Source organism: Sinocyclocheilus grahami, unplaced genomic scaffold, assembly GCF_001515645.1.
Source record: "Sinocyclocheilus grahami isolate Dianchi unplaced genomic scaffold, SAMN03320097.WGS_v1.1 scaffold4.1, whole genome shotgun sequence".
NCBI lineage: Eukaryota > Metazoa > Chordata > Actinopteri > Cypriniformes > Cyprinidae > Sinocyclocheilus > Sinocyclocheilus grahami.
Window position 1 is genome coordinate 3,255,021 of NW_015505183.1, and position 27,108 is coordinate 3,282,128.

General features: G+C 36.3%; 2 protein-coding genes across 2 annotated transcripts; one reads left to right on the top strand and one right to left on the bottom strand.

The window, feature by feature from the left end:
* The first annotated feature begins 5,675 nt into the window (after positions 1-5,675).
* Positions 5,676-21,903, top strand: LOC107582994 (tyrosine-protein kinase Lck). Its single transcript, XM_016269051.1, has 13 exons — positions 5,676-5,889; positions 9,065-9,168; positions 10,954-11,017; positions 11,103-11,193; positions 11,423-11,524; positions 11,990-12,093; positions 12,431-12,580; positions 12,727-12,879; positions 14,651-14,830; positions 18,850-18,926; positions 21,118-21,271; positions 21,414-21,545; positions 21,668-21,903. The coding sequence occupies exons 2-13, from the start codon at positions 9,070-9,072 to the stop codon at positions 21,871-21,873; spliced, it is 1,512 nt and encodes a 503-aa protein (XP_016124537.1). The 5' UTR covers positions 5,676-5,889; positions 9,065-9,069; the 3' UTR covers positions 21,874-21,903.
* An 869-nt stretch (positions 21,904-22,772) lies between these two features.
* On the bottom strand, positions 22,773-25,353 carry LOC107583002 (transmembrane protein 54-like). Its single transcript, XM_016269063.1, has 6 exons — positions 25,228-25,353; positions 24,934-25,130; positions 24,672-24,731; positions 24,322-24,513; positions 23,530-23,658; positions 22,773-23,350 (listed from the first exon to the last, which is right to left on the bottom strand). Exons 1-6 carry the CDS (start codon positions 25,277-25,279, stop codon positions 23,222-23,224), a joined length of 759 nt encoding a protein of 252 aa, XP_016124549.1. The 5' UTR covers positions 25,280-25,353; the 3' UTR covers positions 22,773-23,221.
* Between the last annotated feature and the right edge of the window lie 1,755 nt (positions 25,354-27,108).

Here is a 27,108-nt window from a genome sequence, read left to right on the forward strand (position 1 = left end):
TTTCATTCCTTGCTAAAAGGATTCTCACTGCAATTCCTCAACAACAGCAGGAGATGGAGACGTTCTGTCGTAAAACAGTTGACAAAGACTTTGGATATTGGAACACTGATAGAAAAGCAGTGTGAGCGAATTTTGGGCCACAACGACATAAATTAAACGTTTACTTTGTTATTCCTTATAGTTGCCTTTGTGAAAACAAATAGTCGCATAAAAACGGTCTGTCCTGAAACTTCTCAATTTAGTAGGCCTATGTGTGGTTTTCACCTCGCGTGAGGTGCTGCTTAAGGGTGTCAAGTGACTGTAGCTACCACCTGAATAGTACCACATGAACACGAAATGTCGCGCTTGGCCGCAACATGCAAGTTCAGATTGTCTAAAGTTCTCTGATACTCTTGTCATTAAGCTGCCGAACATGGGCGGTCACTTTTCAGTCTATATAAACACTAGCCCAGCACACCTCTTGAGATGAATCACTCGCGCACATGATCAGGCACAGTGCACATGTCTGAGCAGTCACAGTCTCGCCAATCTGGAATGAAAGCAGCTCAGTGATGGAGTTCAGAGAGCTGGGAGCAGACGACAGTTCTGAGGGCGATATGGAGGATCTGGATAGTGTAAAAGCCCTGACAGAGAAACTCAAACTTCAAACGCGCAGACCGTCGTACCTAGAGTGGAAGGAGCTACTGCAGGCTCGCCCGTGGACTGATGCCACACACACTTCAAATGTCAGCAGCCCAGGATCTGTGGAGAAGGACACTCAGCTACCCGACATCTGCAAAGATGGGATGCCTTATAAGAATATATGCGGCTTTGATACTATAGACGACGCGTTAGAATGGCTCAGAAACGAACTGGTATTGTATTTATAAGTTTTATATATTTAATTTTATTTAAACGTTTGACTAATTTTATAAATGGTCATTGTGTTTAGGATCTATCTATCTATCTATCTATCTATCTATCTATCTATCTATCTATCTATCTATCTATCTATCTATCAGCACGCAACACCATCAGTGGTTTTGGGATTTTTACCTTTCTACTGTCTTTGGGTCATTCAGTACAAAAATATATAAGATACACCACTGTTCAAATGTTTAGGGTCAAAAATAACAGTGAATATATTTATAATGGTACATAAAAAATACTATTTCTTATAAATCAGCGTTGTCATCTCCGGAATAAATTACATTTGAAAAAATGAGCATAAGAGACTTCATTCAAGAACATTAAATAATCTTATCCACCTCAAACTTTTGAACTTTAGTGTATGAATTAATTAAATTATATAAAATATATGTAAATAATATACTGTATATACTAGATCTACTTTATAAAAATATGTAATATAACAGTTAAACAGTTGATTTGACTTGGCTAAAGAACCAGACTGTTGTAAAGTGAGATGCATGTCAACTTCAGCATAGTACAACGCAGGTGGCATGACTATTCTCCTTAGAAAAGGACAACAAATATTTTGTATTCTTTTTTTTTTATATAGTTTTTTTTATAGTGTCCTTTGTACGTCCACTGAACCCATTTAAGTTTAGAAGCACTGGAAATTTAACACTGTGTTTGCGCATGGATACTGTAAGTGCTCATGTCTAAAGCTCCATGATAAAATGAAAACATATCACAGAGGACCTTTATATTTTGACAAATTTCAATTTGGGAATGAATGTGTGTTAACAATTTTTTTTTTAAATATTTTTTTATATAATTTTTTTTTTAGATTTTATATTTATGAAATGAATACTTCTGTTCAGCAAGAATGCATTGAATTGATCAAAAGTGAAAAAGATTTTTGCATTTTCCATTTACAAAAAAATGAAGGATCATGTGACATTGAAGACTGGAGTAAGGGCTGAAAATTCAGTTTTGTCATCACAGGAATAAATTACATATTGAAATCTAATAAAATAGAAGACAGGTCTTTTGAATTGTAGTAATATTTCTCAATATTACAGTTTTATACAGCTGTAATTTGGATCAAATACATACAGATTTAGTGAGCATTAGAGACTTCTTTAACTTCAAAAACATCACAAACAATCTTACATAAACTATAATTATACATAATTACATAATCTAAACATTTGAATGGTAGTGTATATAATATGTTTTAATTAATAAAATGTTTGATATACAAATGTTTAGTGCACTATAAGGGTATAAACCATGCTTTTGCTTTCAATCAACCTGTTTACTGAAATGGAGCACAACGACTGACTTTTTTTTCACACAGGGCTAAAAAAATACCTTAAATTTGCCTCGAACCATCTCTTTCTTACCTTTTTATAATCTGAAAAACCTTTTTTCGGCCCAAAGAACCTTTTGTGAAACAGTAAGGTTCTTCAGACGTTAAAGGTTCTTTATGGAACCATTTAGACAAAAAGGCTCTTCTATGGCATCGTGAAGCACCTTTATTTTTAAGAGTGTACAAATCATTGCAAAGCAACTTTACAGCTAATTAAGTTTCTACAATATTTAGTGGTAGTTTATCAGTGGTGACTGTCAGTTAATGTACATATGGCAGAAATGTACGGAAAAATCAATTTAAGATGCAATAAAACAGACGATGAACACTATTACCAGCAATTATTATATGATGCAATCAAACTTATAGCAAAATGTGGTAGTGCCATGCTGTGCCAAACACTGTGCCTTGAAGGCATGAAAGTGTCACTCTGCTTTGTAGAAAGGAAAAAGGTGTTTTGTTCATACAGTGTTTTCACTGAAACCTAAATTATTCATCAAATTATTTGTTGTGAATTCAAAATGTTAGATTTGCCTGTTATATAAATAGTCTATTTGCACCTCAAAAAATGGAAAAATGAAAAAACATCTACCCTATTTCCTGGAAATAAGTTGGTTGACATAAAGCTAAATGATCCTGCTATATAAATGGTTTTCAAAAGTTTTACGGCCAAGGACTCACATGTATGAAGATCCCCTTGTTAGGAGCCCCTTTTCTAAAACGTATAGCCAATACAGTTGAAAAATTATTGAAATATTATCTGAAAAATATTAGCTTATTTTAAATATATTTAAAATAAGCTAAATATATTTATAAATATAATTAACATATATTTTGTTTTTCAACCCATTATAAAAATTAATAAATTGAGTAATATTTTTCCAACTCATGCAGCTTTACAGAAAATAAGACTGTACGACTAGTGCACAAGCTAAAGCCAACAATGGTAAAGAAATTCTCCTTAGAAAAGGACAACAAATATTTTGTATTCTTTTTTTAACATGTTGCAAGGAAGGAAAGATTAACATATGTCACACAACTATATGCATATTTGTTGTTTAATTCTTCTGTTAAATCACATTAAATATATTTAATCTGTTACATTTTTCACAGCTCTCCTAGCACCCAAGACCCCAGTTTGAATTTTTTTGCAAGGATTCACAATCTCAAAGCATCAAATGAACATTTGCTCTTACAAGAGATGTAACTGTGAATATATAACAGTCTGTTACAGTTTTTCTCAGTCACTTTGGTGCATTTCTCAAGTCAGAAATGAAATTCTCAAAATTACTAGTACATCTTCCACATCATCTAGTCATTTGTACACATCAGAAAAGCAGTTTCTCATTCTTTTGAACAAGCTGTGATTGCTTTGGTACATTCATGCAATTGATTATGTACATTTATCTGCGGTTTCCTACATTATCAGTTGCTAATGTCATGTTGCTCAAAATGTATTATATAGTTTTCTGTGCAAGAGTCTTACCCCTCAAAACATCTAGTCTTTAGTTCATTGTACAAGTCATTAAATGCAAAATGGTTCATCTAGTTGTCATAAACTGTCAAGCACATTTTTTACACATTATTATTAGACTTTTTGTAAATTTGGCATGAATTGTGCAAGTGAATCTTGACTTTCACTAATGAAGAGAATGTAGATCAACCAATGATAAACCATTTCTCTGAAATAGCTCAAAGGTTAATCTCATGAATCTTCAGTTGGAAAGCATATACTGTATAGACAGAGGACACCACAAGAGTTACAAATTCTGACAATGAACTTTCTAATTTTTTTTATTTTCATCTTTGTGCCCATATTTCTTTTTCCTTTTCTATATCACAATGTTTTTTTTTTGGTCAGACCACTAGTAAAATGTAACTGGGAATTCTATCCAGTCTCTTTCAATCAATATCCCACATACAGTAATGTGTAAATTTGTACTTTTGAAATGGATATATGGCATACTGTTCAATACAGTAACTGTCATCCAAAATGTTGCCATAGTTTACATCAGGTAATACTAACACTGTTATATTGACAACATGACTAAGCATTTTGACTCTTGTTTGTGAACAATGACACAAGGACTTTTCATTCTGATGGCACTGATATGTTAATTGACATAAATACTTACTTTTGAGAGATAAACTAAAGATTTTGAGTAAGTTACAGGCTTTTGCAGGTAATCCATTGTGTGGTGCTGTTTGTCGAATTGTTTTGAGAAATGCACATAGTTTTTTGCAAATATTAAGGATGATTTGAGAAATGCACCAAAGCGACTGAGAAAAACTGTACGATGATCTGCCCTACTCAACATCCCCTCTCCTTCAAACCCCCCCTCATTTGAACCACAATACCACCAAAATACCAAGCCATTGTTTCAAGCGTTTACTCAGACATCTAAAAACAACAAGAAATCCAGCAATTTGCAAAAATCACCCTGATTTGGTCCATCTTGCGAGGGGATCTGATTGAGTAATAGAATTATAAATGAGTGACATTTTCACCATATAACGCCACCTCTGAAACCACAGTGAAACACCCATTTATGCTGTGAGCTCTGGACTCACCACATGAAAAGCCTGGTCAGAAGTTTCAGTTGCGTTGGACGAAATCAAAATAAATACAAATGACAGAGCAAATTTAAATTTAAAATTAAATGAGTGTTCCTGCAGCAGAAAACTTAAGAATGTACCTCATTTCCTTTGAATGTCTGGGCTGTGACTTCCTGCAAGAGCATGCATTATTTGCAGACTGATGCCACAACAAAAGTGTGCGGTCTGCTCAGAGAGAATGAGAAGCAGCGAGAGAAAGACCGAAATGGTTTAAGAGACAGAAAATGACAAGAGACATGAGCGCCATATCCAAGTATCTAGTTAAAAATGGTCAGATTTACTTTAATTTACCTAAAAAAAAATCCTATTGCATATTAGTTTTATTTTCTGGCATGTGTGGGTTTGCACATGTATATCCAGTAAACAGTGCTGCGAGAGAGGCCTACGGTTTAATGTAAACCAGAGGCCTAAATGTTCGGATACTAGTAGGCACAAATGCCTCATATAATAGCAATGTGTGTAACACTTTTAAGCATGAACATTCAAATGTAAAGTTTTGTGTCTCTTTTTAGTACAAGCACAAGCCAGAAACCCATGAGTGCCGTTAAAGTTTCCGCTCTTTGACATCATGGCGCCACAAAAGCAGGTGACAAGTGGAGTCCTGACCCAGAATCCTTCACTCCAATGACACCAGCTGCTCATAGCAGTGTGCACCTGCTGAAAAATGTTAAATATCAGCTCAAACACCTCAACGACAGGAAGCTCTATCATCAGTTTGCTCTGCACCACAGTGGTGTGTGTGTGTGTGTGTGTGTGTGAGTGATGGCTTTGCAAGTGATGTGCCTTTGTTAAGGTGGGAAGTCAAACTGTGACGTGACTGGCACAGCCTTGACACTTTAGCAGCACATGTCTTTTGATACACGGCGAAGCTTAACAGATCTTGTCAGTTTGTCTGTAATCTTGGTTTAGTTGCTCTGTGGAAAAATGTGTTCTTCATAAAATATAAAGCTAAAGACATGACAATGCCTACTGAACTGGCCCATCACTGATATCAGCATCTTCTGTCAACAGAAAATGTAAGTTTTATCCACTGGGATCTACTTTTTCTTTACTTTAAACAAGATGAGTTTTAATGAGTACAGGTTATCAAACCGGTAAAATTATTCTCAGACAGTTCATTTTAAATCAGTAAGTGATTTATTGGATGAAACTTTACAAGCGAAAACTAAAGTCTGAGAAAGTCTGAGATGGAGCGGAGGAAATCTTACAAATTATTTTTCTAAGCCTTAAGATATAAAAAAAGAAAAGAAATCAAAAAGAGTTTCAAACTGAGCTGATAATATTTGCTAAATAGAAAAACATTTCAAGCATTCATTTACTTAAAAAAAGAATCAGCAGATTATTTATGCATATTTATAATACAGGCTAATTCTGATTCTGAAATAGAAAAGCAGAAGTGAGAGTGTGTTCAGTTTGATATCATATCTATAAATGTATGCACTGTTTAAATCGAAATTTCTAGAACATTATTATGCTGTCTGCTCCTTAGTGTTCAAAATTCATTGCATTTTTGCATAACTTGCTAAGTAATTCACAAAGGCAATATAATAGCGATAATATCATGTATATCATCACTGCATGTGTTGTATCATGTTTCACCTCAAGATCAGTCAATAACAATTTCATGATTTTAAATTTAAATTGCGATTCAATCACTAGGTGTGTTTTTTGTTGTTGTTTTGCCACTGTATTCGAATATTAAATCAGTAAAAAAATTCTTCTCCAGTCACAGAAAATAAAAATCCTCATAAATGAACACTGGTGAAATATTTTTTTAAAAAGGGGAATTTTATAAATATTAGGTCGGAAAACCCCTGTGTTCTTCCTATATACTGCCTTCTTGCTAGCTTGGCTGCCACTCATTCTTTAATGTTTATTCCTAATCCAAATAAAACTTTCATGACTTATGAGTTAAGATCATTTCTTTATTTATTTTATTTGGGTAGGTGTCAGTCATAAATAGTAATTTTTCTAAACATTCTGAACAGGTGATATAAAATAACGTAAAAACACAACAGTTCAGTATATAATAGGCCTACAGACAGTAAAATCTAAATCCGTATTTTTTGGCTTAGCTTTGACCGTTTGGTGTGAATTAGTGAAGTTTATCCCTCATGTCTCAACCTCTTGACTTCTGTTTGCTCTCAAGCATGTTGATTTAGTGTTATATAAAAAACTTGTGATTGTGTCGGTGGGATTTGCAGAGGCATTTGATCTGTTTGGCTTCATTTCAAACCTTTACAAAGACATCCTCTGTAACAAAAGAAACTGGAGGCCTGAATGAGCACAAAACCATCTGTCATCATTTACTCACCTTCATTTCTTTCCAATCCTATATGACTTACTTTCTCCTGCATAACACAAAAGATATTTTGAAAATATGTCTTAGTGTTTTTTATCTATATAGTGAAAGTTAAAACAACATTGGTCCCCACTGACAAGGTCTAGGAACACCTGTGTCACAAAAACATTAACTATGCTTCGTACTTCATAAAGCAACCATTTGACCACGGCGTGCATCTCTCAAGACTCTTGTGCACTGATACTGGTAGGGTCAGGTACAGGCCGGAGGTCATTGGAAAGTTTTGTCTCTGTTTAGATATCCTGTTTTGATTTGGGCTGTTCTCCCACACTGTCCCAGGAGCTCACAGTGTTCTGTTTGACCCAGAGGGTTGAGCTTTTCTTGACCCAACAACACAGTTTCTCACGGGTCCAAACCCCAAAGAGACATACACATTGAGTTAGCACATTATTTATTTGCTTAATGGGAATGAAAATGCTTGTGGGCTTGTGTGTTTACATATTTACAAGTTTACAGCTAGGACAGTTCATCCTTACATACAAACACTTATGTATAGGAATTTTTTCAAGAACCTTCCAGATACATAACGCAAAAACACAACATGTTCAAGAGCAATGAAAAACACGCACACATGCATACGGATCACTGTAATCCAAATCCCTTCGTTTATTCAAAAAACTGTTGAAACTCAGTATTTGAGTTGGAAAAAGTGTGTCTACAATTCATAAAGAGGATTAACCTCCTTTACAGATCTGGTCCAGAACGGATGCTTTTTTTTTTTGCTTGCTTGTTTTTTTGTTTGTAGACAGAACTGTTTATCCTACCCTACGGACATAACGTTAGGCCTAAATATGAACTAAATGTTTGTGGCTCTTTTTCTCTGATAAATCAGGAAATAATTAATTAACTCCAGTGTGAGCAGTCTTACTCAAAATATTCAGTGTAACTGCAGTAATAAAACTCAAAGAGAATACATGCCAAATAGTGCAAAATAGATATTATACATTATATTAATGTCAAAACATATTTATTGCATATGTAAATTAATTAATTGATTTGCTTAGCCATTGCTTCACATTTTTTTTGTTCGCCAGGAGCTAAATCGCTAGCACTTATGATAGCACATGTACATCACGGAGACGTCTACTCAAAGTCTGCATTTACATCTGCAAGACATATTTTAGCGTGTTTGCTCATCTGCAATACGTCCGTTTCCTATCAGATGTCAAATAGACGTTTAGAAGATGTCTTTAAGATGTTTCTGATTTAGATTGTGTGTAAAACTGATGTCTGAAAGATGTCAGATGTTTGTTCTCAGCAGATGCTTTCCAGATGAAGCGATCTTTAACAGACATCTTGCAGACATACATGTGCTATCTAGGATATTGATCAACTATTAAATATATATATATTATTTTTTTATTTATTTTTATTTATATATATATATATACATACATATATGATCACCGTGATTTTGCCAAGTAAGACATGGATCAACATCTTTTGATGATCCTGGATCAACATTATTATCCAAAAATATAGCCTTAACCAATCCCTACCCCTAAACCTAACCCTACCCATAATTTATTCCTAAAATCAGTGGGCAATGATAGCTGATTAACAAGGCTGTAGAAGCACCTAACCCTGATTGTAAGCCTAAAACAGATATTTCCAGAAAAGTTATATCTCAATTCTGATTGGCTGATTGGAGTGTTGTTCCAGGATCAACAAGGATGTTGATTCAGGAACATGTTGTACCTGGTGAAATCACGCTCACTATATATATATATATATATATGTGTGTGTGTGTGTGTGTGTGTGTGTGTGTGCTTTCAGTTGTCACTGTAGTTCTAATGCTCACAGTTGTCACTGTTTTCTCTCATACTTAGTAAATATGGGGAACTGCGGCTCTTTTGATCCTGATGAAGAATTCTCCTACCATCCAGATGAATGGTGCGATCAATGTAACTGCCCAAAGCCTCCAGTCAGTCAGGTATGTGTGTATGTATTCAGAACAGAAAATTGTCACAATCAACTACACTTAATGCTTCTTTTTCCCATTTACATGCAAGTATATAACAACATAAAATCAGTAACCACAAAGTTAGATAAGTTAGGGTGAGCTAAACAGACTCTGGTGAAAATAAATATATTATCAGGCAAGTATCCTTAGCAACTGTGTCGTAGGCTGCTCGATGATTTAGTATCTGAATCGAAGTAAAGGGAAAGGAGTATCGGAAGGTATGGCGACAAAGCTACTGTAATAATTGCTTTACTATATTTGCCCCCAAAATATTATAGATTTCACAGATATATATTAAAACTCTGTTGTGTTTAGTGGTTTGTTTCCTAAATGTGTTTAAGATTCTTAAACGGTTGAAGAACTCACAAAAAAATCCTGTAGACACCTCCATTGAATTCATTGAATAATTCACGCAAAGAGCATTCCTACATTAAAAAAGTGAGAGCGACAGTTTTTGTTATTTGATATCATATGATTTCAGAATTTTGAGACAGTTGAAAAAAGGCAGTGAGACAGTGACAGAGAAGTTACTAAAGAGGCTTTGTGAGGAGAAGAGAGAGAAAGGAAGTGGTAGAGCCATTCTCTACTCTAAAGAGATGCATTACAAATCTATGTGGTTTATAACACAAGACAAAACACAACGAAGTCTCACAAAGTGCTACACAAAGCATTTTTTGAAAAACTTGCTGAAATGGAATATGTGTGATTCAGGTGGAAATCCTTAATGCTAAGCAAGACTGACAATCTCAGGAGATCTTTTAAAGATGGTTGGCCACTGACACCACACTCTTAAAACTGATGTGTTGAAAATAACACATCCTGTTTTATTTTTTACTTAATCTATGTGTCTAGATATGGCACATTTTGTGTTACTTTTTAACTCAACCAGTGTATTATCTCTCTTAACACATAAAATGTGTTTAGATTTTTAACACGCTAGTGTGTTATAATGACAGGATTTGTGTCAGATGTGCTATTTCTTGAAAAAAAATGCAATACATAAATGTTTTTGTGGAAAGTGATTTTTTTAAATGTAATAATCTAATATTCTAATAATTAGAATAAATATTCTAATTTTGGCACAAATACTTGGTGGCTAAAGTGCCTCAAAATAATAATAATAATAATAATAATAATAATAATTTTATCTGTTCTTACCGTGGTCTGTCTGCATTGATGTGACTCATTCTTCAGACAGGTCAAGCCTCTCAGGGTTACATAATTTGAGGGAAATGAGCCTTTGTGTTGGTAATTAACTGTGGACTAAAAGCTCTAGCTAAATTTGAGACACATTTCCTTGTGATTTATTTTTATTTGAGTAGATTAGAAATAAAAGAGAACAGCACATGTTGTTTATAGCATAATGAGAATGATGGAATGTTAGTTGTTTCAAAACAGGCTGTGAAAGCAGAAAATAAGAACAGCTCCACCCTGTTTAGGGACGTAGCATTGTGTGGTTTATAGCATTCATACATTATTGACATGGATTATAGATTTTGATGTCATAAAAAGATTATTAGGGAAATTGCTGATCATAGTAAAATAATTAAAACCGCTTTTCTTCAGACATTTTTAATAGCTTACTTAATATTTGTGTTTTTAGAAGTTTAATAATAATAATTGCCATGACCTTTCTGATTATAAACATAAGCAGAATTACAGTCATGGTTTTGTAGCTCTAACCATACTTTTAATTCATGATTTTTTTGAATTCATGCTGGATTTTGACATTGTTTTCTATCATCTCTCGCACAGAACTATGATCCTCTGATTCCGTATCCATCCCAGTACACACCTCCACCATCATCTCCTCTTCCAGGTGAGATGACACATTCAATATGTCCTACAGATATGCTCTTAGTGGGTGTTTCAGATAGCTCACTGTTGTCATCTGTGTATTCCAGAGAACCTGATGGTAGCCTTATACAAATATGAGCCGTGCCACAGCGATGACCTTGGGTTTGAGAAAGGGGAGAAGCTGAAAATCCTAAATATGTAAGCAAGACCTACATTAAAACAGACAATCTCAGTAGATCCTCAAAACATGGTTGACCACTGACCCCCACCAACTCAAGTTGGGTTTTGAGAAGCTGAACTGAATTGAATGTCACTTAGGTTTAGATCAGAGTCAGGGTTTGTCTGTTTCATTTTTTTGTGTGCAGTTTTAAGAGGAGACACCGTTGTGGTTTAAACTCTAATGTATGTGTATGTGTGTGTGCTTTAGCGATGATCCTGAATGGTTCATGGCAGAGTCTCTGTTTACCGGGCAGAGGGGATACATACCACATAATTTTGTAGCAAAACTGAACAGCATGGAGACAGAACCGTAAGTAGCACAATTAACAATTGCATACAGAGTGCACACACTCACGTACACCCAAACAAATCCACACAAGCACAATTAAATGTGTTTATGCAGATCAGCTGCTGTGGGTTTCTGAACAGAGAAGATCAAATCTGGGAAATACCGCCCCAAATCTGTGGCTGAAAGGTTGATTCATTTAGGGTACCCCTTGCTGCTTATGACAGATGATTATGGGTGTCAGTAATGGAAAGAGTAGAAGAAAAAAAAATACTCCCACAAATCACACAGGTTTTTGAGCATCGCTACTCCATTGTCTGCTGATGCCACATTTCTGTGTTCAACTTTCGGTGTCTTTCTTCTGATTGTGGGAGGTGTGAAACGCCCCAACCCTCTATCTTTTAAACAATAGAAATGCCAAAATATGATCCAAATGAGATAATGAATGAGTCAAACCCCTAAGAAACTGATGATAATGTTGTGTTGTAGGTGGTTCTTTAAAAATCTCTCCAGGAACGACGCCATGAGACAATTACTGGCCCCCGGTAACACGCAGGGCTCCTTCCTCATCAGAGAGAGTGAGACCACACCAGGTATGAAACAATGCATTTCTCCCCACACAACACCAAAAATAAAACACAGACCCATAAGGGCACATCAGACAGTGCTATCACATTACAATACTGGCTCAGAATTTTTTTTTCTTGTCTAGTTTCACTATAAAATGTGAAAAAATAAGTAAAAAACAAGTAAATAAATAAATAAGTGACAGGAAATGGTGAATTAAATAACATTTCCCTCGTGTCATTAACTGTAAAATGACTCTAAACGCCAGTGTAGAAATTCTCATTGTTATGAAGGTGGATATGTGACTGTATGTGCAGTTGGCAGCCTCTGACTTTGGATTTTCCTGTTTTTCTGGTGCCTCAGGTAGTTTCTCCCTATCCGTGAGAGACCTGGACCACACACAGGGTGACACCATCAAGCACTACAGAATCCGCAACCTGGACGCAGGCGGATTCTACATCACCACCAAGATCTCCTTCGGTTCCCTCTCAGAGCTGGTCAAACATTATTCACGTACGTTCGAGTGTTCATATGTGCCTTACACAAATCGATCAGGTCATTCATAAAAGACATAAGAACAGTTTAGTCACTCTGTTTATAAGAGCTCAAATGTAGTCTGGTTGAAAAGTGACAGCATTTGTTTATTTTTCTCTGTGCAGGAGAGGCTGATGGACTGTGCACTCGCCTGGTGAAGCCGTGTCAAACCCGAGTCCCTCAGAAGCCCTGGTGGCAGGATGAGTGGGAAGTGCCCCGTGAATCTCTCAAACTGGAGCGCAGACTGGGGCAGGGACAGTTCGGTGAAGTATGGATGGGTAAGAACTGTTTTACTTCCACATATTCTGTTTTACTTCCACATATAAGTGTATTACAGAGTTGAGTCAATTTTTTAAAGTTGAGATTCATGGTGAACAACTTCAAGGAGCATATTTGCACATATTTATTATGCCTTTATTTCAAGTCCATGTCACACTACTTGGAAAACCAACATAAGAATAAACAAGCAAAACAAATAAATTTCAGCATCCAGGTGTTGTGCCTGCATGGCCAGGTCTGCCTGTGCTTGTCTGGAAATGTTTGCAAATGCGAGCAAACATTGTGCATTGGACCATCATGAATGGGTCTAGATAAACATGCATCTACAGGCTTATGTGCTGCTCTTACAAAAATACACTAATGAGTGTGTCTCCGCGACCACCTGGCATGTCAGAACTGTAAATACAGTAAGCTTGTTGGAACGTTTGACTAATGTTTACCATTGATGAAGGTCATAGTGTTGTAAATTAGCAGAATCAGCATTTTGGTTGTCTCATCCTGTGATCTAAGACACTCTCACACACCTGCGAGCTCAGACTCACTGACACACAGCATAATTAACAACAAATAACTCACTCTTACATTACAATGGTGTTCAACAGCCATTCACAACTCACTTTAAATCACTTTGACGCTGAATTTTGGGTGTTGGTAGCTATTGAATTGATCTATCTAGAGCAGTGGTTTCAGAAGTTTTAAGAACCACTGATGTAGAATATTAAGTATATGAATTATGTTACGTATTTTTGTTTAGATACCAACAGGATGCCACAGTTTTATAACACCAGCATATATGGCCTAAACTCATGCTTTATATTTGTATGTTGAGAAGATTTTTCTTCTTCAAATGTGCCCAGTTTTCAAACATCAACAAACTACAGCAGAGAAATCATGCTGGTCTTGTCTTGACCCTAAAATGGAAGGTTAGTAGTTTTAACCTTCACTGCCTGTCAACTCCATGACAGCAAGGGCCCGCATCATAGCTGCCATTTTGTTTGTTTTTTTGCAATGAATGACTTTCCTCATTCAAATGAAATAACCGTTTCACGTAATGAACTGTTCCATTCATTAAACCTCAGTCATTTTCATCTGTGATAACATCACCCAAATCAACCCCACAGAAATGAAGTCAACCGGTTATCAAGGAGTCAAACAATGTGGAGCCAAAGAAATTTGGTGAAGGATAACATTGTGAATTTCTCACAGATCAAACTGTTTAAAAACACCCTTATACAAAAACATTCCCATGGTAATAAGGAAATAGCATTATTATTTTTCAATGCTTTTATGTCATAACAGAAAGATTAGATTCAGACCTTAATGAAATAGTTTGGTCTCAGGTAAATCATTTTTGGTGAATGAGATGTTGTATGTCTATTTCAAAATCAGTTTACTGAGCCTTAAAGGGATAGCTCACCCATAAAAATTAAATCCTGTCGTCATTTACTCACCCTCATGTCATTCCAAAAGTATGATTTTGTTTTCTTCTGTGGAAGACAAAAGAAGATATTTTGAGTAGTGTTTTGTTAGCAGCATTCTTCTTTCGTGTTGTTCCAAGTCATACAGGTTTATAACGACAATGGATTGATGACAGAATTTTCATTATGGGTGAACGACCTCTTTAAGAGGGATGGCCGGGGGCATTCGTATTGCGCTGCTAGAGGTGAAATTCTTGGACCGGCGCAAGACGGACGAAAGCGAAAAGCATTTGCCAAGAATGTTTTCCTTAAAATGAGACATAAACCATTTACCCTCTCTCTCTGTTTGTAGGGGTGTATAACAACAACCGTCAGGTGGCTATCAAGAATCTCAAGACAGGTACCATGTCCATCAGTGCTTTCCTGGCTGAGGCGAACCTGATGAAGACCCTGCAGCACCCTCGACTGGTGCGACTTTTCGCTGTGGTTACACAGGAGCCCATTTACATCATCACTGAGTTCATGGAGAACGGTGAGACACACAAATGTACTTAAACACTCATGTGAACAAGGGAGGATAGACTTCAATGGAAATGACAAATCTTTCATGTCTAGTAATGATTCATCGCTGCGTCCCACCTGAACTTCCTTCACAAATCACAGACACATTCACTGAGTAAACTTCCATTTAAACTTTCATCAGGGTTTCAAGGTCTAACAGGTCTGAGTAGTATCAGGACCGTGAGTACTGTCTGAGTTTTGTTTGTGTGTGTTAAGCCCACAGCAGTTCCTCACTGGTGTCCGCTCTATGAAAACAAAGCTTTCTCATGGCTTTGAAGATATTGAAGGCATCTCAATATGCATCCCTCACTCACCTGAATGATTCTCAGCAGAGCAACATCAAACACCCTCTTTGACTGTGCAGGAGTATTTTTGATGGGCAACTTTTTTCAGTCTCTTTCATTGACCGCAGCGTTTTTATATTTACAGACATGTGGCATGCATCTTTTACTTATATAGACGAATGCATATATGCCTCTTTAAGTTTAAATATGATTATACACACATCTTTGTTAGCATACAACACTTGCATTCCACTATTTATTCATAATATCGAGATTTATCAACAATATAGCCTACACTACTGTTCAAAAGTATGGGGGTTGGTAAGATTTTTTAATGTTTTTCAAAAGAAGTCTCTTATGCTTATGATCACTAAGAATGCATGTATTTGAAAAAAAGAGAATACAGTACCGCTAATATTGTGTCACAAAACAGGAATATTATTACAATAAAATCACTTTATTCTATTTGAATATATTTTAAAATGTAATTTATTCCTCTGATGTAATTTATTGCAAAACTGAATTTTCAGTAGTCATTACTCCAGTCTTCAGTGTTACATGATTCTTCAGAAATCATTCTAATATGCTGATTTGGTGCTCAAGAAACATTTCTTTTCATTATCACAGTTGAAAATAGTTCTAAAATAACGGAACTATTTTTTAGAAAGTTTAAAATAACAGCATTTATTTGAAATATATATAGTTCTTGAAAAACATATACTGTAAGTCAGTTTAATTTGATCCTGGCTAAAAAAAACTTTTAAATGGTAGTGTAAATGTTCAAGATTATGGAGGGACCAAATGTAAAACTTATATTGCTCAACCACTAATCTGAATATTTCCCCATCAGTATCTATGGTAGTCACAGCCCTGATGTTTATTCCTTCATAATGTCTGGTGTTTAATTAAATAAGCTGCCTGTCATTGTTCTATAAGAGGCTTTGACGTCTCTCTTGTGAATGGCATGCAGTGCATGTGTTTCATATCCTGCATTCTCACCTTGAGTGTTCTAGAACATAAAATTACCCACTTCAGTTTTGTAGAACACACAAAGTCCTTGTGTTTTGTCTCACATCATTCTGTTGTAGTTTAGTTTAGTTTCAGGTCTGATGCACAATTCAGAAGTCCCATTTTTTCATAACATGTTCAAACAGTTTTCAATCTCTGTTACCACTCCTTCTCTCCTAAGGATTAGTTCACTCAAAAATGAAAACTGTCATCATTTACACACCCTCATGCCATTGCAAACCAATATGACTTTCTTTCTTCTGTGGAACACAAAAGATGTAAACAGAATTTTGACTACGACTTGTCAAGCATAAAAGCATAAAACGACTTCACATGAAATGGAAAATGTTGCACAAGTCCTAAGGACTAAGATTTGCTTTTTGATGTTTTTTAGAGCTTGACAGCTATTGGTCTACATTGACTTTCATTGCATTGAAAAGTGCAGTGTGAATCTTCCTCAAATGCTCCTTCAAAGAGAGAAATGTGTTCCACTGAAGAAAGAAAACCATACAAGTTTGAAGTGACATGATGGCACAGTTTTAATTCTAGGTGTATGATTCCTCTAAAGGCTTAAGATGCTATAATATTTTTTGGCTTCTGCTTTTTGGGCATTTTATTTTTGCGATTTTATCCTGAGAAACACCCGCACAGCAGTTTGTTTCAGAGAGGCTAAAGATCTTTATAGCTGCAGCTCTGTTGCATAATGTTTCTCTAACCACTAATACATAATAAACCCCTTCTCACTGCATCCTGATTAGAACAATGTGCACCAAAACCGGACTTCACATTGAAAGCATGTTAACAGTTAAAGCGCAAATTTCACACTGAAAAGATACTGAGAGGGCAAGATGAAACACAGTGTAATGTATAGAAAGAAGGTCTTTGTTCCATAGGCTAGTATCGGGAATGTACGGTGGCCGTGAAGTGCAAAACAAATCACAATTCTGAAAACAAAATAACAAATTACAAATGCAAATGCAAGTCTAAAAAACAAAATAACAATTCAGAAAACACAACAACAAGTCAGAAAACACAATGACAAATTCGAAAACAAAATAAGTCAGAAAACACAACGACAAATTCGAAAAATAGTTAACAAGTCACAAAACACAACGACAAATCAGACAAACCGGAAGAGGTAGGTATAGTTTGAGACAGTGCCATTGGTTTGGGATTACTCACCGCTGACTGGACGAGACATCTGTCAATCAACGTATACAGGAAGAGCCAGCCGAAGAACAGCAGCGTCGTGGTAGAAAGTTCAGAGATGGTATTAAAGTAGCTCAGTTTAAATTTATTGTATGAATTGTCCTTACTATGGAATAAAAAATACGGGGTGTATGTTTACATTTAGTTAAAAGTAGCTGGATGGATAAGCTATGTGGATAAGATTGTGATTTGTTTTGCACTTCACGGCCACCGTAGGAATGCTTTCTAATTTAGACCCAACCACCCAGAAACTCACTACAACAAATCAGACACATAAATGGTAACCATGGTCACAGGTGCTCACAAAAAAGACCTCCACACCCTATCTTTTCTCTTTTTAACTCAACAATGGCACCTTAGGTCGTCATCGCAGGTGTATTCTGATGGACGTTATTCCATGTGTAACCCAGTATGGTTTGTTTGTGTGGTTTGTCAGTCTCATTGCGCCTAAGAGGATTGTTGGGCCTCCAGAATGTCATATTAATGCAGACGGTAACAAAAGACTCTAAGAGGAGCAGCCACATTAACAACATCGTCAGCACACTGGTGGCGCAGCTCGTGCATGGTCCCGCTTTGTGTTCCCTCTTAAAGGAAGATGAGGAACATTACGCTCAGCTTGTAAAAATCTTCCAATTCTTTGTTTAGGATCCATGTGATGTGTTTTAAAGCACAATTGTTGTCTGTGTTGTTATTTTAAAGAAGAGGTTGACTTTTTCCACCCCTCTGTCGTTTTAACAATGGAGACACTGAAAGAATGATTCAAAACATGGGAACTTCATCTAAACCTAACCACGACCTTGAATTTTACACCCTAATACGGCCTGAGATGAAAGGAGTGTGTATGCTGATAGCGCGCTAGTTACTTGAGTTCCTAATGGGGCATTTTCCGCTGCACCTTTGTGGGAATTTCCTTCAGGGTCAGTCGGTTCTTCTTTTTCCAACACAGCCCGTCGTCTCAAAAGCAACAACTTTGGCGTTTAACACCAAACGTCTCAGTGACTAATCCAAACTGGCTGCGCTAATTTCCTGCAGTTGTTATGTTCTAGTTCTTGGATCTAATCTGAATGCTGTTATTCGTGTTTCTCATAAACTCTGAGAAGAGCATACAGAATATTTTAAGCACCAAAACAACAGCATTCATCTATCTGCTGTTTCCTTTTGCCTTTGAACTAAACTGAGTGATGGAGAGAGCGTGCTTCCGGTAACATTCAGTTGTGGTTGAAGAATGTTTAAAAAAGGCTGCTGAAGACAAGACAGAAGACTTATGAACTATAAATAAAGTGTTAAAAAAAATCTAAGCATTTTTTTTTTTTTACATTTAATCTTTCCATTCAGTCCATTGCAGTGCATGCCGGGAGCTGAAAATGCCCTGGCCAGTCTCACTAGATTAGTTTCTAGCTCAGTTAGTATATTTAACAGTTTACAGTTTACAGTTTTGCTCTATATAAAATATATGTATGTTAAAATGTCATGTTGACTCTAATTTTAGGCAGCCTGGTGGATTTTTTGAAGACTCCAGAAGGAAGTGCTTTAACCATCAATACGCTGATCGATATGGCTGCCCAGGTAGGCTGCACCTGACCGTATTATTTATTTATTTGGTCTGTATTGCACTGAAGACATTCCTCACAGGAAACAAACTGACCCAAATTTGTATGCGCAACATGCTCAGGTCTACATTACAGACCCTTGCCTTGCATATTCTGTTTATCACTCATTCCTCTATTTGACCACTGTCTCTAAGCTTGTGACGGCAGCATTACTCAGCAGCTGATCTGCTTCCTAATCTCATGGTTAACAATGAGCATGACTGTGTGTGCTGGAGTCTAGACACCTTAACACAACAACAACAAAGGTACATGCTACCCAAGTCAAACTACAAACTGACTAGACGAGCATGCAATATAAATGTCTTCATACATATACTATACAATATAAATAATAAGAAAATATTTTTGAGCACCAAATCAGGATATTAGAAAGATTTCTGAAGGATCATGTGACACTGAAGACATGAATAAATTACATTTTTAACAATATGTTAAAATAGAAAAGTCATTTTAAATTGTAATATTATTTCATAATACAGCATTTTGGATCAGAATCAGACACAAAGGCTCCATGCTCTGTTTCTTACTGAGATCATATTTACATTCACTGACCAAACATACAGTTTGTTTGCTAACAAATATAAAGGCCATACAAAGGTCTGATTTGTCACAGCAATTCTTGGCATAATTAATGACACTCCATGCTTCGTTGAGAACATCTAATTATTGTGCGGACAGCTGAAACGCTAGTGTAAAATGATCTGATGGTATTTCCATGACCTCAGTTCTGAGGCAAAACTGTCAGGCATGTTCACATCAAACCGATACATTTTTGAACTATGACTGTCTGCATAGCACTTCCTTGAACAAACATGTACACGGTGTCATAGTGCAACATCCTCTATAAAAAGCTAAATAAATCACACTGCCATCATGCATCACCCATAATAACACATCTGTACACACACATACAGAGAAACTATCTGGCCACAATCGCAGATCGCAGTTTAATTTCGTGTGAAAGAGTTTAAGAAAATGACAGAAAGACTAAAGAGCTGAACATTTGTACTTTATTCTCACACTGACTGTGGTGCTGATTCAGAAACAGCAGACTTCTGAGAAGTTCAGCTATCTACCTTAGTGTTCTGAGATCACTTGAAACTGGAACTAGCTTAAACATTGGGAATATAAGAAAAATGACACATTAGACATCAGGAAGTATAGTAGCAAGCCAACCTTCTGTGTATGAAACCTGTGGTTTATGCTGGGTGGAGTGGAGCAGCGGGGGTTAAATGTCAAATCAAGGGAAGTCACAGCAAGAACCACCCTGTCTCAGGAACTGACCTCTGTGTGTGTACATGGTTTATGTTCGGAATGAAATGCTAGCCTACTGCATAGTATTTTGTAAAATTAGTATGTGAAACACCTATGCAACAATTGTTCAAAAATAGTATGCAACATTGTTGTCACATGACTTCATCACGTTGCACATTGCATTATTTTCTTTCAAAGGAAAATACATTTTTAAAGAATACTTTATTCAGCAAGGATGCATTAAATTCAAAAATGAAAGTGAAGATATTTATAATGGTACTAAAAATTTCTATTTCAAATAAATGCTCTTCTTTTAAACTTTCTATTCATCAAAGAATCCTCAAAAAAAGTATCATGGCTGCTAAAAATTCAGTTTTGCCATCACTGAAGTAAAATAAATTTAAAAATAATATTAAAACAGAAATGCAATATCTGAAACAGATATTTTAAATTGTAATATTTTAAAATATTACTGGTTTTATTGTACTTTTGCTCAAACAAATGCAGCTTTGGTGACCATCAATTAATTTAAAAAAAAACCCTGATTGGCAGTGTAATTAAATTTAAATGTATTTTACAGTCATTTGACAGTTTGATTAAAATAATTAATCATGTAAGAGATTTTTAAAAAATGCCAGCAAGTATTTATGCAAATATTACTTGCAGTTAATTTTTTACACTGGAAATAGTTGGTTAAGTAAAGCACACTGCATCGTGAAATACAGTATCTAGCACAATATTCTCTGCTATAGTCATCTCAGTATTTCATACATACTTAGCACAGTATACATGTAGAATATACTGCAGAAATGACAGCATGGCAGTATGCTATTTTGAACACAGCCGTCATCTCACACACAGCCTTATTATTAACACTGCACTGCCCCCTGCAGGTCGCTGATGGAATGGCTTACATAGAGCAGAAGAACTATATCCATAGAGACCTGAGAGCTGCCAACATTTTGGTGTCTGATGAGCTCATCTGCAAGATTGCTGATTTTGGCCTTGCCCGTCTCATTGAAAATAATGAATACACTGCCAGAGAAGGTAAGGCAGCATCTATTGCATCATGCTCTGTTCTGTCCTGTCAATTCATATTAGGATTAGATCACCAGATAACCTGTACAGTATATGCAAGAAAGTTTGGCTGCAACACCAAATATCTAAAAATATGCCTTAAATCGCACAGGTGCAAAGTTTCCTATTAAATGGACGGCACCTGAGGCCATAAACTACGGCACCTTTTCGATCAAATCAGATGTTTGGTCATTTGGAGTACTGCTGACAGAGATTGTTACATATGGAAGAATCCCATTTCCAGGTAACAAGCTCCATATGCTTCCTGTATGGGCTCATTTTGATTTTGTGCAGTAGCATCAATGGGAAATTTATTGTGGAATAATTTTGCTACGTCTCATTTTTCGGTTACTCTTGATCTTTCAGGAATGACAAACCCAGAGGTGATTGCAAACCTTGAGAGAGGGTACCGCATGCCTTGCCCTGATAACTGCCCTGAGGACCTATATAATATCATGAAACACTGCTGGACAGAGAACCCAGACAATCGACCCACATTTGAGTATCTGCGCAGTGTTCTAGAGGACTTTTTCACCGCCACAGAGAGACAGTACCAGGAGCAGCCCTGCTGAAAAAAATTTTCTTGGTAAACTGACAGTCCACTGGGGTCACATTAAAGACTTGTATTAAAAAGAATATTTCAAAATAGAGTTAAAGGCACCTTTAGTTAAAAGAAAAACTAAGATTTTATGTCTTCTAATTAAAATGTTTTCAGTAATCATGATTAACAGTTCAAACATGGATTTTGCCATAGCTTTGTCCACAGAATTTATCATGTGTAAACCAGGTGCATGTATAGTTTCTTTAGCAGATGGATTTTTCCCCTTTGGCTACATTTGTGCTCTCAATGAATGAGTGAACACCCTGCTTTGTGTTTTCCCTTTGAGCTTTTAGTATTTCTGCATTGAGCTCCTAGATTTGTCTGTTTATTCAATTCTGTGTTTTTCTGTCAATATGAGGTGCTGTGTGTACATTAATGAGGAAAACAATTTACTTAAATGATTTTAGCAAATGGCTGCAATATAACAAAGAGTGAAAAATTTAAGGGGGTCTGAATACTTTCCGTACCCACTGTAACTGCATCATGAAAAATTGAGCCAGTAAAACGGTCCAAGAGATAAATGGGCCTCATTCCATCTCGTTTCATCTGTTTTCACTTTCAGATTCACTGTGACCAAATCTGTTAAATATCTACATCTTCCTGTAAAAACTAACTTTGGTGTTTACATTTTATCAAAACACAACCATGAAACTGATATTTCAAGGTAAAAAAATAAATAAAAATGTTGTTGCTTGCCTTATTAGAAGTCAACATACCATAAAAATGATTTTGAAGCCAAGGACTTTCTCATACTTTGAGAAAACTAACAAATATATTTTGATCATTAGCCCTTATCCAAATATTTTGCACAAATAATGTATGGACAGTGTCTAAGCCCATGTGAGGAATAAAATGAATAGAAAATAGGACAATAGACAAGATACTTACAGACATATATATTTTTTTTTGACCCGTCATTCCTATTAGGAGCAATTTCAGAAACTCAGTTTTAAATAGCAAAATATTTTATATAAATGTATTGTAACAAGGAATCCCATCACTGAAGAAAATATGTAATAAACATAAAACAAGCACATCATACATGTTCATGATGATAATATACAAAACATTGTGCACTTTACATGGTGAAATCAATAGTATTTGCCTTGGTCACACAGTCCGACTCTTTAAAACTGAGGAATAACACAAAACAGTAGTGCTGAAGTAAGGCAAAGATGTCAGCGCACAACTTCTCTTCAGTTGCTGGCCACTTTAGTGGGCAGTAGCTTTTATGTGCATTGGCACTTGGTATTTCTTGCTGCACTCTCATACAGCAATTCCGAAAAGCATCTATTGTTCATGTGATGTATACTTATAAATTATAGCCAATCACTAGTCTCCACAGCAACCGTGTCTTTGTCAAGTAGTTCGTTCTGTTCTGTTGGCTCCTCCTCGTTTGGATCATCTCCTGGTGGCAGCGCGGTTTCTTCTGGTATCTGGACACGCACCTGAACCCAAACATTTACATTGCATTCAGAGAACACAAAAGGTTTATTAGTCTTAATGAGGAGCTGGCATGCAACATTAACCTTAAAACATAATCTGGAACCCAAAATGTTTTCAACTCAAATTCAGATTTGTATCTTGAATGCACTTAATTAAAATCATTACATGTAGTTTTATTTACCCTGATATTTCTCCTCCATGGGCAGTGTAACCGGAGGAAAGACGTGCAAGCCAAGAAACAGCGGCAGGAGAACACAACCTCCACCACTGACATCAGAATCAATGGAAACCATAGGATTAATGTAGTACCCTGGAGGGAGAAATATATATTTTTGTTTTTTCATTTGAGTATTTCATTTAACTTGCTTATTTTGCATCATGTCCCACAGGGTTCCCATTGCTTTTCACCAATGAATTTACATGACATTTGCATGACACTTCCATGCATTTGAGATTACTGGATTTTTAAATATCATTGTAAATAAGCTAGCCATTTTAGCCAATTAAATATTTTAAAGCTAAGAATAAATAAATAAGAAAATAAATCTTTCACAATTTTAAAATTCCATGATGCAAATTTTCTATTACTGTGGGAACCCTGGGGCCTCACACAAAGACTGAATGATCCAAAATTTGAGTATACGGCAATTTCTGAAATGTTCCCAAGAACAACTTAAATTCTCAACTCATTAAAAAAAAACAAATGCATCCTTCCTTATAAAATCGCAGTTCATCCTAAATTCATCCGAAGTTCATACACATGCTCTCAAGACATAACACATTTGTTTTTGCCTTTATAAATTCTGATTTGTTCCTCACTTTTGACATAGGATGAAATGAACCATGATTTTATTTGCTACAGTTTTGGTAACTCAAATGCATCTCAATGGCAAAAGAAGGAGAATGAGGTTCATATCATTAATTTGCATTGGATTACACTAGGATCCATCAGACTGGAGATTTACTGACTCACATAGATGCGTGTGGGGTCAAAGGGGCATTCATTTGTGATGCTGTAGTAGGTCATGTTGGCAGGCAGGTTGCAGTGGGCAAACAGAGTGTGTCCTTCCCACATTATGGCCCTCACTGTGGCAACAGTGATTCCCACTGCAGAGGCAGCACCCAAGAGAACAGCCAAGACACTCACAACCAGAAGAAACCAACTCTGCAACAAGGATAAAATGCATTCAGAAATTAATAATACATGAATACTCTATTTTGTTCTATAGAATTTAAAGTGCAAGTTTTGCAGTGGCACCAAATAAATAGCAAAAACAGAGCAAATGCAAACATTACAAAAAGGATAGTATTGTGTGTACTCACCAGGAGCTGGTTTTTCTTGTTCTTTGAGAGAACAATAGCTGAGATTCCACCAATAATTGCCTGCAGGTTATAACATGGTCAGATGTATAAATTAGTGTGGACTCATTCAGTGTAAAAGGTGAGTTTGAAGTTTAAACTAACACACCTGCTTATTAATGCAGGGATTTTAACCACTACACTTTATGCCTCAACCACCACGTCACTTGATCATAAATCACAAACATATTAAAGAAATACATTCGAATTTTGGAGACAGACAAACCATAAGTCCTGCCACAAGAGCGATGACATTGGAGATGGGGTAGACAAGTTTCTTGTTCCAAGTGAACACCTTTATGTGTCTGAGCACAGCTCCGTGTACCAGTGCCCCCAACAAGAAGTTCACATGACCCACAAGCACCAGTCCCAAACCCATCTTCATCAGGATCTTACTATCCTTCAGACTGCCACAACAAAGACCTACAGGAAACACACACAATATCAACCATAAACAGAGAATTGAAGACACCAGATCATCAGATAAACAAGATGCAATGAGTCAAGGAACTATGTGCACCATGAAATCTGGATGAACTTGGGACTACATGCAATAAGTTTTCATGAGCCATGACTTCACTGAAAGCAAGCTATTATGATGTGATGAGGGACTGTCAGATAAAGAGACAAACCTGATAATAACAGTACACAAGTACAAAAACACTGCTTTTTTCTCTTAGATGTAGCATTTTCTTACACTTAGGTGAACCAAATCACCTACCCTGCCTTTAATTAAAGGGGTTATATGACGTTGCTAAAAAGAACATTAAGTTGTGTATTTGGTGTAATGCAATGTGTTTATGCGGTTTAAGGTTAAAAAAAACACATTATTTTCTACATAATGTACATTATTGTTGCTCCTCTATGCCCCACCTTTCTGAAATGCGCCTATTTTTACAAAGCTCATCGGTCTGAAAAGCGAGGTGTACGCTGATTGGCCAGCTATCCAGTGCGTTGTGATTGGCTGAATACCTCAAGCGTGTGACGGAAATGTTACGCCCCTTACCATACTGTGATGCCCTGTATCCCGGCGCAACAAGACAAAAACAATAAAACCCATTACAAACGAGGCATCTGCATTTCATCCTCCGCAAAATGCACTGCACACATCTGAATATTTGGGTTGAACTGTTCTGGAACAGTGTTAGAATGAGCAGTTTTAGGTAGGCGTGGTTGACTCTTAACTTTTATAAAGAATATCTCTTTGGATTTGCGATTTTAGTCTTTGCAACTTTACAGATCTTCTTTATGCACCAAGAGCTTGTTACACTCCAAAGAGAAAGGAAAAATTGAAAATCGCATCATATGACCCCTTTAAATATTTATTATAGAGCTTTTGTGGTATATCCACATTGTGTATATTCTATTAGGCCATTACATTGAGGGAGAATAGTACGATTAAACACCTGCATTGCACAATTAAAGCAAGTTTACTTGTCATTTTCTAACCTTCATGTTGAGGCAAACCTGCATGACCTTTTTCTTCAATGGTAGTCAATAAAGTTGGGTCATTATTTCAAATAAAATGACATTTAAATGGTGATGGAAGATGTCAATCATCATCAATTGGGATGAAAAATCATCATTAATGATACCGCCTTACAATTAGAAGAGCCAATCACATTGTTGATACAGGATTAGAAGTCCCACCTTAACCAATAGCTTGTTTGTTTACTCTCATTGAACACGCAGGCATTGGGCAAGCATGAAAAGATCAGATACGATTATCAGATTTTATTGCTGATAACGTGTTATTGAGCAGTGGTTTCAAGTAAATTATTTATACTTGCATCACTGGAATTTGCAAGATCGCCACCGAGTGGGGTTTGGATTGGTTTGGAATTCAGATAGATTGTGTGATTTGGACAAACCCCTGCTGAAAAAAAAACAGCTTAAACCAGCCTAAGCTGGTTAGATGGTTTTAGCTGGTTGTCCAGCCTGGTCATAGCTGGTCAGCACGTTGGTTTTAGAGAGGTTTTGACAACTTCTTTAGCTGGTCAGTATAACTGTCCATTTCTCAAATAAAGCCATGTATGGCTTCAGAAGACCTGACATGTGTGGACATGTATGGACTACTTTTATGGTGCCCTTGCATTCAGTTAAATGCTCGACATTTTCAGTCAAAAGAACAAAAGTCACACTAGTAAAGACATGAGGATGAGTAAATGAAAAAAGAGTGGCGGGTCAATCTTCAGCTGGCTGGCAGGACCTGCCACCTTCCACTGGCCTGCCACTCCAGCCAGTTAGGCAACTACTGTTGGAAGACAGATCTACCTATTTGGAAGTCATTTGGTTTTTATTTATGTTATTTGTAAATTGATTTTTACTTTGAATAAATTAATATATTTATTTGTGTTCATGTCTTCCTCTGACAGCTTTCTCTAGCCAGCCTTTATTAAGC

Coding starts and splice junctions, on each gene's coding strand:
- LOC107582994 (XM_016269051.1), top strand. CDS start 9,070: ATGGGGAACTGCGGCTCTTTTGATCCTGATGAAGAATTCTCCTACCAT. Junction 14,831..18,849: donor CACTGAGTTCATGGAGAACG/GTGAGACACACA, acceptor CTCTAATTTTAG/GCAGCCTGGTGGATTTTTTG. Junction 18,927..21,117: donor TGATCGATATGGCTGCCCAG/GTAGGCTGCACC, acceptor TGCCCCCTGCAG/GTCGCTGATGGAATGGCTTA.
- LOC107583002 (XM_016269063.1), bottom strand. CDS start 25,279: ATGGCTCATGAAAACTTATTGCATGTAGTCCCAAGTTCATCCAGATTT. Junction 25,131..25,227: donor AAGTTCATCCAGATTTCATG/GTGCACATAGTT, acceptor TGTTTCCTGTAG/GTCTTTGTTGTGGCAGTCTG. Junction 24,514..24,671: donor ACAAGAAAAACCAGCTCCTG/GTGAGTACACAC, acceptor TCCTTGTTGCAG/AGTTGGTTTCTTCTGGTTGT.